This window comes from Anarrhichthys ocellatus, unplaced genomic scaffold, assembly GCF_004355925.1.
Source record: "Anarrhichthys ocellatus isolate YVR2014 unplaced genomic scaffold, GSC_Weel_1.0 scaffold6, whole genome shotgun sequence".
NCBI lineage: Eukaryota > Metazoa > Chordata > Actinopteri > Perciformes > Anarhichadidae > Anarrhichthys > Anarrhichthys ocellatus.
In genome coordinates, this window is record NW_022280036.1 from 15,489,704 (window position 1) to 15,501,075 (window position 11,372).

An 11,372-nucleotide genomic window follows, 5' to 3' on the forward strand; every position below is an offset into this window, starting at 1 on the left:
ACACACACACACACACACACACACACACACACACACACACACACACACAGACACAGTTGCATGAGAAGACGGATGGCTCGCAAGTAGCCACGTATACATTATTCTGTGCAGTGTATAAAACAAGCCATCAATCCTAAGATAGAGGAGACACACAGAAGCCACACATCCACTCCTGATCTCACACACACACACACACACACACACACACACTATATACACACAACCGATATGAAGCCCCCTCTCACACATACAAATTGTCACAGGGGCTCAAACACAGACACACACTGATGATGATAATGCCCTCTGGCAGTCTGCCATCTTCACTATAAATGTCCCATTATAATACTGTCTTAGCAATGCGTTGGGAGCCATGATTCATTTGTTTGGTAATGCCTTTGTTTGAGAAAGCTGCTGTGGCTCAACTTATTTGGTGACCTTCATTTGGAAGAAACTGCAAACAACATCTCACACACACACACACACACACACACACACACTTCCACAGGCACCAGATATGCACACGCACAAACTGCCTGACAGCTTAGCATATTAAAAGAATCTATTCTGCATTCACTGATGCATACTGCAAGTCTGACGAAGAGAAAAACTCTTGGAACTGAATATTTTCTGTCTCTATGTTCAGTTCGACTCCTCAGAGCTCTGGGAAACGTATGCAGATCAACATGTGGGAGGTGTGTTAGCGGTCACCCATGACCTTTGCACCACGTGTGTGCCCATGTGTACCGGTATGCAATCGATATATACCTTGCAGGTCCCAATGCAGCCCACTGGCCTCTCTGGACGCCCACTCAACCCCAGCTTTTTATTGACGGCAAGGAAACGGTAAGCCTGCAGAAAGAAACACACGAAAAACCCGCGTCAGCAAACACGACATACACATTGCACACACTCTTGCTGCTAACCTTTCTGATTCCAGAGAAATCTAAAATCTACATCTGTCCCCCGTACATTTCCCTGAGATTAAAAATATCACTTTTCACTGGAAATGTCATGGCGTGTGGTGCCAGTTCGTATCGTAATGAAAGTGCAAGTCCATCATCCGTCTGTTCCCCTGAGATACTTCTGTTGTTGCAACTCAAAAGCTGAAATTACCGCCATATGGCAGAACCACCTACTGATATTTAGCTCTGTGTAAAGTTATGAGACGTGGCGACAGCGAAAGGTCCCTGTGCTGCGATGAGCAGCGTGCTTAGTGGACCCAAGCACACCCATGGGCACCGGAGCTGAAAAGTCTGTTTGCAGAGGCCTAAAAGGGGAAACACTGAGACCTAGCTGAGCCCTCATTAGAATAAATAAAGGGCCGCATGCTGTTTGATTCCACTTGAGCCACTTAGATTATGCACTGCTAAAAATGCCAAATCCATCTGAGATATTAGCTGGTGGTAGTTGACCCTTCACCAGGCCCCAACCCTGTTACCTGTCACACTTCCCATTCTAGTATGGCCCATATGCAGTTTATAGTAATAATGGTGGTAGATTTACCACTGAAATTGTTATATTTTTGATACAATGGGTCTTAAATGTAACACTGAGGTCTCCAGCTGACTCAAAACACAGTAATAAAGAAATACAATTGCTCCTTTATTGCAGGGAAGCTAGTTAGCTCAAGTTTTATAGCACAGTATCATAAAAGAAAATGTTGCAATGCAGGGATGCTTACAAAAACACATGGACAAGCAGCACAGGGGTCAATTTGGGCTTTATTGTTTGTATTTTCCAATAATATATTTAATTTCTACAAGAGTTTGGCAAACGTCATGTTATCTGAGGTAACGATTTTGGCTGGAGCGTAAACTTATTCCCAAGCCAAATACTGAGCGGGACAGAGTTGCTATCGTTACTCTAAACTCTGGTGCATTAGCATTGTGATTTCCATGCTGAAGATGTGCCAGTCCCAACAGTTCTGTTCTCATCTACCTCTGTGCTATGCTGCACAGAGGTAGAAATCAGCTGCAGTGCCCCTTCGACAGGTTAAAATATCTCCCAGCTGAGTTTTTTTTCTTGCTGTGGATTGGCTGCCAGTATATGACCTTGTTTCTAGACAAATAAAACTGAAGTTAAAATTTGAGAAATTACTCATTTAAAATACATCTAAAACATTTCAAATGTATGTTGTTGTTTGTCTTGGGTACAGCACCACATGTTCTACTCAATAAAACACTCTAATTCTACTTTCAGCACCAGGTTTGCCATAGTTTTAATTTGGGAAAAGGTCCTATGATCTGAGATTGGGAGTAGGTGGTTTCTACTTGGTCAATGCATAATATGTCCACACATTTTAATTCCAGGCCAACCGGCGCTACAGCAGAAGTACCGTAGTTTAATCAAGTCAGAAGTCATGTCTTAAGACTCAAGTCAAGTCAGCTTTCAAGCACAAAGCAACTTTAAGTTAACATCAGCAGAGGCTAAGAGAGAGCTGGATATTAACGCTCAACTCCCAACAGGGTTTGGATCAGGTCTATGGGCTCAGAGTAGCTAAGGTCAAGTTTCACACCTAATTAGTGGACTGAAATGATGTGGTGTCAGTGAAGCCGGAAAAAAGGCAGAATTCCCCCACAGGTTCAATTCAGATTTGTAGGGCTGACTCAGCTCAAACCTAAACACTTGCTCTTATCAACCATTTTGTTTGACTTTATTTACATTTCACTGCACTAAATCTGGCATAAGTAATACTGGTACACAGCTACCCAGATATAAAGAGCAAGACAGATGAATAGAAATCCGCAATCAAAGGGGCCCCCAGTCGTCGAACCAAGCAGAGGAGAAGGTCAAATGAAAAGTGTTAAGAGATGGCAGCAGGTAAGATACAGAGCAGCAGCATCACATTTTCCAAAGCTTTTCTTTGGTGCTTCGCATAAAAGCTTCTCACCGCTGTGCCGCTGCCGAATGTACTCATTCAAAGACGCAAATAGAGAGAGGATGGACATTGATTCCTCGGAGCGCAGTGGTGTGACACACTCACCACAAGTTACCCATTATGTGTGTGTGTGTGTGTGTGTGAGCCGAGGTTGTGTACGTGAGTGAATCACATTTCTGATGTGTCTGGCTGAATGTGAAACCAGAGTACTTATTCCCGTTGTGACAGCCTATGAATTCTAAATTGAAATGCCTCCCAATCTGTGCTATCACAGCATCAGTACACCCACACACTGAAGTGCCACTGCAGGGAATTTGCCTATCAAGCACTCAATGCCGCATTCTTCCATCTCAAACTGGCTGCAATTCGCGACGTCAGCCAAAAGGTGGTGCTCTGCCACTCCAATGCACTTCCTCACCAGGACACGAGGAAGCAAGAACTGTGCCAATTACAAGAAATTACACTAAAAGAGGCAAAAGTGCGATGTTTGTATAAAAGAAAGAGAAATGTTAATTGAGGATTAAGTGGCATTGCTAATCACTGCCCTAACAGGCAAGAATGAGACCTAGAGGAGAAAAGCCACGGGAGGTTGGAGGAACCTCTGCACCCAACACTTCCTGTGTGCAGAATACCAATGAAGAAAAACAACACGCAGGAAGCCTTTCAAAGCATCCTTTCATTCCCTGAGATTTCTACTGACCGCGGCACAAACAGAAAGCCTGGCAGGTGGGAGGGATAATGAAAGGCTGCATCTAAAAGCTGTATTTTACACTTCTGCAGTGACCAACATGTGTGAGAATGTGCAACTATTTACTGCCAAACGCTGCCAAACTTTAAATTCACCGTAGGGACAATACTCAGACAGGAACAGGTTCCTGCACATGTTTATTGCTGCTGCATTGGTGCCCCGATTAGTGTAAATGTAACCGTTGGTGTCGCAGAATGTGCAAAACAGATTTACTTTTACAGCAGGTGCTGTCATCCAGAGGGATTTAGCGTGCAGGTAGGGGGTTCAGCAGCTTGCCACATGGCTTAAAGTGACACAGTGTGTGCCCTATTGAATCTGGGATTAAACCTTCTGGTTCTGAAAGGGTTTCTTGAACCAGACTGCCCCATAAAATGTCTTTAATGGACGGGTATGTAGTTTTTCATGTTTCTCTTTCAGTTATCCCATCCTCATATGTACATTGAAAGCGTTGCTGGTCACTGTAACTGTTCTTGCTGTGAAGCAATCTCTTACTAGAGTGACTTCTTCGTAAGCAATGGGGTTGAAAATCCAGAATCTAAACTTCGGGCGAAGCTAATGGCTTCTACAGTCGCTATAAGTCAAATCAAAACGGGTGTCTCCCAAAGTTACCATTTTTTCAGTTCAAAATTCCTTCAGATAGCATTTCCTTGCCGAGCTGTAGTTTTCACATGAAGAAGGGGTCTCTTCACAGCCAGTATGGAGAGGAGGAATTATTACAGCGACCAATAACTCTTCTGGTATTTGTCAAGATGGGCCTTCTTCCCATACTACTACCCATTTATTATTTATGACGGTCAACGCGTCTGCTGGACGTATTTGGGAAATGCAAGAACGACAGCCATAGGGGCAATGTACAGCTTTACTAATAAGCTACATGCTGCAGAGGCAGTCACAAATGTGAGAAGATGGTTGGAGTCTCTAAGTTTCCAATTGCAAAACGTAAAAAAAAAAGTTAAACACTGCAGTTTTCATAAACTGCCACTGTGTACAATAGAGGGAGTCTGAAGTGTGAACCGTGATGATGGGACTGCTTTCTGTACTTTGTGTAACACAACTGTTTGAGCTGTTGTAATCTTGTACTGCCTCACATTTTCCTAATCTCTGAGTTGTTGTTATTATGATCAAAATTCTAAATGACAAAAATATAAGAATGAGACCCAGGTGGAACAATACCGTACTTTCCCTTTAAATTCTTTGTTCAGAGTGTCTCTTTAGGGCTTTATTGACATGACTCCAGCTGTTGCTTGTAACTGCAACATGTGTGAGAGCCTCCAACAAACAAAATGTCGTCCACCAAGATGTCCACACTGACTAACAGATATGAAACCGGGAGAGAAACAGCTAAAAGGAAAGGCTATTTTTGGGCAAAGCAGTGATTTGCAAAGGGATACGCTTCAGGTTGTACGTGTGGGAATAACACATTGCAAAATGTAATTGCCACTTTCCCGTCGTCAGGCAGCTGTTGTCAACACAATGAAACGGCTGCAAGGGACGAGGTGAGGTGAGCAAAGGCGGGCCCGCAGCACTGGAGATGGTGGTGACTCCGAGATAAACAGATCCTGTCGAGGAAGAAGCGTCTGTCTGGGCTTGGGATTTAATATTCAGCACAGCGCCCGCTCTGACTTACAATTGCATATCCATCGGAGAGGCTGAGCACCACGCAGCAGAAAGAGGCAGAGGAGGAAAAAGTAACAGGTATGACAGTTCAAAGGCAGATGATAGACCTGGAGGGGAGCGTTGTTTGGTGTAACGGACATAATTGGGGCGGGACAGGATGTAGGGCCTAGAGGGGAGAGTGGGGTTAGGGAAGCGGATGGGACGGATATAACAGGAGAGGGTAGAAGATAGAAAGGCCTGGAGGAAAGAATGGAGCCTGGGGAGAGGACAAGAAAAGCAGGAATTGTTTGTTTAGAGACCTTAACGTGGAGAATAGACGCTACATAACAGACATGACAGATGAGGGACAGAGGCGAGGCAGGAGACCAGGGTTAGAGTGACAGGTATGACAGAGGAGAGACAGAAGATGGGGAGATACTAGTAGACTTCAAACAGCACACATGCAGATGAGAGACAGTATCGGGAGGAGAGCCGAGGGTTTGAGTGACAGATGTGATGGGAGTGCAACAGAAGTTGGAGGCGAGGTAGTGGGTGGTGTCACAGATATGACAGTACAAATGGTGTAATCTGCTGTAGATGAACGACGCAGAGTGGACAGGATGGAAATAGCAGCTAACGCTGAGCTCATATAATGTTCAATAATAGTTAAAGCTTACTTCTTTGTGAATAAACAGTAGTTTGTATCTTTTCACACATACTGAACTGTATTTACCACCTAACTTCCTAAAGCTTCCTTGCCGGGTGGAGACGCCATAGACTGTATATAAGAAGGGGATTTAGTCTCTGTGACGTCAACTGCTGTTTTGAAGCCTTGAGTTAGGCATTGTGGCCGACGCCATCTTGGTTTTTTGAATGTTGCCATCTTGGAATTTTGCAACCAGAAGGAGGGAGGGTGGCAGTAACTAAAATGTTACGATTACCTTTCATAAACTGAAAACACACTGTGAAAGGGTTGTAGTTGTAAGAAGAAAGCAGGAAAACTCCCAGACCGGAAAACGGCGCAGTAACGACCTGCCAATCACAAGGTAGCCCCGACCTAAAGCATACCGCGTCTATTTTGCTCAAAATGTGACTATAATTTACTAAATGAACATCATGCTGTATTGTAAAAAGACTTGAAGCTAGCGGTTGAGGTAACAAATCTAGGGACTAGTGGGGTCATTTTCTCATAGACCTCTCAACAATAGGACGCCTTTTTGCAACCAGAGGAACCAAAGAATGCAAGTGTAAGGCACTTCCGCATTGGCTTCACTTTTCAGACCCAGAGGAAGCCGCCTGCACGTAACCTATGCCAACCAAAGTGAAATCTTATAACTACACTAAAGCTGAAGAGCTATTGACGTTACAGAGCTGTCCCTTATTGTCTGTTATTAAGAACGTTGTCGCCACCACATTGCATTGTGAGATATTGATGCCGGTGGAATGTCCAGTGTTTTCCTACTGTGATTTTTTTCACGCAAAATAGTGTGCATGTTGCGTACTATTGGTTTCATACTGTGGTTTCAGACAAACTAAAACATCTCATGTACTGTTTTACAGTACTAAATAGCATGTTAGTGGAATTTCGGCCGCAACCTGTAAATTCCTGACACTGAGTAACTCTACTGTTGATAATTCTGTCATCTCGTTGGAATATCTACACTCACAAAAGATTCGGCAGTTCTTCCGTCCTGGCAAAGTCCACTTTTCTAGACAGAGCTGAGTATTTGAACAACGATCTTTGAGTTTGCGACCTCTTCAAACCATGACAAAGGAAGCACGTACCAGATTCACTCCTTCCGTTCTTACCTTTCACAATGAAAGCAAATATAATATTGGCAAGCTTGTGTTTGGGTATTTTTGTGTCGTATATATTCATCACACCCTTGAGGTGTAAAGGCCTTGAAAGTTGAATAAATAAGATAAGGGATTTCCAAAGGATTTAGATTTGACGAGCAGACTCGCTGCTGGATTCAGTTTTGATTAAATCCTATTGAATCCCATCTCTTTTGTTAAGAACGCTGACTTATAATGAAAGTGTCATATGGGATTGTGATTCAGATAGTGAATTTCAGTTTCATGACGTAACTGGGCTGCTATTGTTGCTGCTGAAAATAAATGTACTTCTTGTTCCATTCCTCATAAACAGTAATAGTCTCAAACATTTGACTGCAGTAGACTATAACTCAACGCGACCATGATGTTTGTAGTTTACGCAAGGATGGGAGCCTTTATACGGCTTGTAAACTTGGTGACTAATGTGTGACCAACATGCGTTACCTTGACCAGTTCCTTCTGAGGCCAGATCTGGATGGGCTCCACCTGCTGGGGCGTCTGGGTCTGAATGCCATAGGTGTTCAAAAACACCTGAAGCCTACACAAACACACAGACATAAAATCACTATTTATAATTTTAGGCATTTTACATGTAGTTGTTGGAGTTTCCCCTGCCTTTATTCCAGTCCCAAATTACACACACACACACACACACACACACACACACACACACACACACACACATATATATATATATACACACACACACACACACACACACACACACACACACACACACACATTTATTTAATTGTTTGTTACTTTATTCATCTTAAAAAGGAAAGCTGGAATTAATTATCCATCCCCTTCTGAATCTTCTTTGCTGTTCTACAGCCGCTCTTGACCTTTGAATCTATCTATCTAGATTCTCCCTTTGGAAATCTGGAGCTTCATGAGTCAGTCCTTGAACTCTTGCTGTGACAATAGAAGGTGAATAAATCTATTGGACTTTTGTTCTTGTGAACATAAATCGGGTCGATTGTAAATCTTTATCCATTAAGAACTTATGTTATTGAACCACCACACTGTATATTGGAGAGCATAAATGGACCGCATAAGTGGACTGCAGTGAGAAAGATGATTCACGAGTCCTCCTAATGGGAATTTTCCAGCCGCAGTAATTGAAGCTACAGGTTAACAAGCTTCACAGAGTCATTTGACCTTGTTTGACACACACACACCCACGCTCGTAGACGTGGAACCAAGCGTGCACACGCGCACACGCACAACGGGAAGAGTGATAGACGATGGCAGAGGTCAGGCTGGGCTCCAGGTTTATGAGCTCACCACAATTACAGCACTGATAGATCTGGCCTTCAACATGTTAAGAGACTTATAGACACACACACACACACACACATACACACACACATTACCTCTGGCTCTCTGCTATCAGGGCCACGTGAATCACCACATCGTTCTCTATGGGACCCTGTGGAAGAGACAGAGGACACAGAGGTTAACATGTGGACCACATCTCTGCTACGTGTTGCATCACCGGTTATTTTACATTAGAATGTGGGTTTTCTTTCTTGAGAACATTTTCTCCTAGAATCTGTACAGATGGATTACAAGTGTTTAGATCCAAGTGCCCGTTCTGTTATTTCTTAATCCTAGGAATTTGTTTACCAGGTTGAATGCTTTATGTGTTCACATTCTTGCTTTAATAATGAATTAAATCGATTAATTTGCTTTGGCAATGCTGTACATCACACTCCTTATAGCCAATGAAGCAAACTGGAAAATAATTGATTTGTTAGTGTATGTGAGAGAGAGAGAGAGAGAGAGAGAGAGAGAGAGAGAGAGAGAGAGAGAAAGAGGACGTTAAAATCAAAATTAAACTCAGTCTCTTATAAAATGACAATAACCTGTGTTATAGCTACCTCCTCTCTCACACAAGTCAAATAAAAGTAAAACTCAGAAAAAGTTGATGAGGGACGTGGGAGCGCTCAGTTGGGAATTAAGGAGGACGGGAAAGCTGCAGAAGGGGAAAAAAGTGCAGAGATGGAGAGAATCACGAGGCTGGTAGACTGAAGTTCTCTCCACTTTGAAGCCCATTCCATGAAATGGAGAAGCAGAATACAGACAAAAAGAGGGAGAGAAGCATGACATTTCTGATTCTTTTTATTCAAAACTATTTGAAGAATATTTTCAAGATAATCTTAAACCTGCATATTTGCTGCTTGCAGCTAATGTGAGGATTTCCTGCTTTTGTAATTTTCATATTATCCTGATGCTCCTTACCCTCGGGAGAAGTGACTCTGACTACTACTCACAAATGTGAATCGGTCACTGGGCCGAGGGTAATTGTGATGGGCATTTGGCAATTGATGTTGGCCTGCTACAGACTAAACGATTAAAAGAATAATCAATAATGAAACAATGAGCCATCATCAGATTTCCACACTGCCCAAGCAACATTTTGGTCGAGGTTTTGCGTCTCTCTCAGAAATTCAAATTTCCCAGTTCACGATTACATGAATTTAAAATTAAAGAATGTGTGCCATGGCCAAGAAAAAATTAAATTCAGCCCTGGGACTTTGAGATGGAGAGGTCTTTCATGCAAGCGCCTGGAGCCTGCGAGCCAAACCCTTTGTTTTTGGCAGTAGTTGAAACACTAATAGTTTGTGGTGTAAAAAGCATCTGAAGAACCTTCAAGACACTTTAGGATGTCTTGCTGCCACCTGCCTCCTCGGTTTGTATGAGCAAGTCAACACTGCACTGAACAAAACAAGACCGGCCAGGTGAGCTGTCACTAGTCACAGTTTGTCAGGTTCACAATGACTGAGCCAATCAGATACCAACAAAAACCCAAAGAAAAACGGTAATCAGTCCAAATTCTGAGGAGCCGCTCGTATCCCCCCCTCAATATTGAAAGTATTAGATTGGACCAGTCTGACATTTTCACCAAAGTAACCAACGCCACGGCCGAGGACCATACAGTAACCACTCTACGACCACCGGCCAGTTCGGCCTGGAACGGATCCGCAGCTAAAAATAGTCCCTGACAATCACAGTGTTTACTCTTATTTGAGTAATGTTTGCTAAAAACTACAGTGCCCAGCTGTTTTCGGAAATTGTTTAGACTTTCTCCGAAATCTATTTGTGACCTGACTTTTTAAAGACTTTTTAGGAATAGTTGGGCTTGGGGTTTGATTGCCACAGACAAGGTCGTGAATGGAAAGTATTGACACATGGGCTGATGCATTGCTGTTCCGGTATTTTCATTGAATTTGATGACAATAAGAAAAATGCAGACTAACAACCCAGGTAAGGTAAACAGACGGTATCGCATTGTAGCATTCGTCATCTACGCTACATTATGATCGTATATTTGGACACTTACTCACGTATTAACGCTTTCTTAACATTGTAACAACATGGTTGGGCAATAAAATGTATGTAGCTATACAACTGCACAATGACAAACATAAAAGAGCAAGATGAAGAAAAAAGAAAAACATTATTGTGCTACTGTGCTAAATAATGCTTTCTAGTAAGCTAAGTCTCCTCAAAATGAGGAAACATCAGGGAAGACAGACCTAAAGAAATAGAAACACATGGCTTTTCATTGCTTTCATAACTGTGGCCTCAGAGGGAGCCTGTCAAAGCAGCACTTTATAGCGCTACAACAACAGCATACAGTCACTATTTGCCAGAATGGAGCAACACATCAGTCATGTTGCCTGCAGTGAGAATGCAGGGTGTGAAACAACATGAAAGACAGAGAGAAAATACAGAGAAGAGAGGGAGAAAAGTGGGAACAAGCAGTCATTTTACGAGGTGCTCTCTGCAGTAATCTCAGACCGTTTGGGCTTGTGGACAATCAGGGAAAACACAGACAAGAGACATCACAGTTGTTTGTCTTGTAGTGCAGCACCTGAATACATCACACGGAATGAATCCCATGCAGAAGAAGCAAATGTGTTGGAAAGACACCACATGATTTTTGTAAATTTGGGTTTGGGTTTTTGGAACAGAGAAAAGGGAAAATATCTGCACCTGATCAGTATTATCTTCAGCAAAGAAATACACTTTTATTTAAATAAATTCAAATGAATGTGTCTTTTCACTACTACTTTTATTCATAGGTCAGGATAGGTTTATGTGTGTTAACAAGTCTGCATTTCTTTCTTTCGCTTTTTAATTTTTGCCTTTTTCCTTTCCAAGAGTTGTTTGTATTGTTTTATTTATGAACATGTAAATGTCTCTCTGTGCGCATCCCTTGGTGCCTTTCAGTTTCCCGTGCTTTATTCGTAGATGTACCATTTATATGTGTAATTTATATCTATATGTGTGTGTGTGTGTGTGTGT

General features: G+C 42.5%; 1 protein-coding gene across 4 annotated transcripts in view; it reads right to left on the reverse strand.

Annotated features, from left to right (window-relative positions):
• The window catches only part of phkb (phosphorylase kinase, beta), an 87,902-nt gene that overhangs the window by 14,493 nt on the left and 62,037 nt on the right, over positions 1-11,372 (reverse strand). For all 4 annotated transcript variants that reach the window (XM_031846694.1, XM_031846692.1, XM_031846693.1 and 1 more), the window contains 3 exons: positions 8,435-8,490; positions 7,503-7,596; positions 766-849 (listed from right to left, as the gene is read on the reverse strand). In XM_031846694.1, coding sequence (XP_031702554.1) covers positions 766-849; positions 7,503-7,596; positions 8,435-8,490 — 234 coding nt within the window. The remainder of the gene's footprint in view (positions 1-765; positions 850-7,502; positions 7,597-8,434; positions 8,491-11,372) is intronic.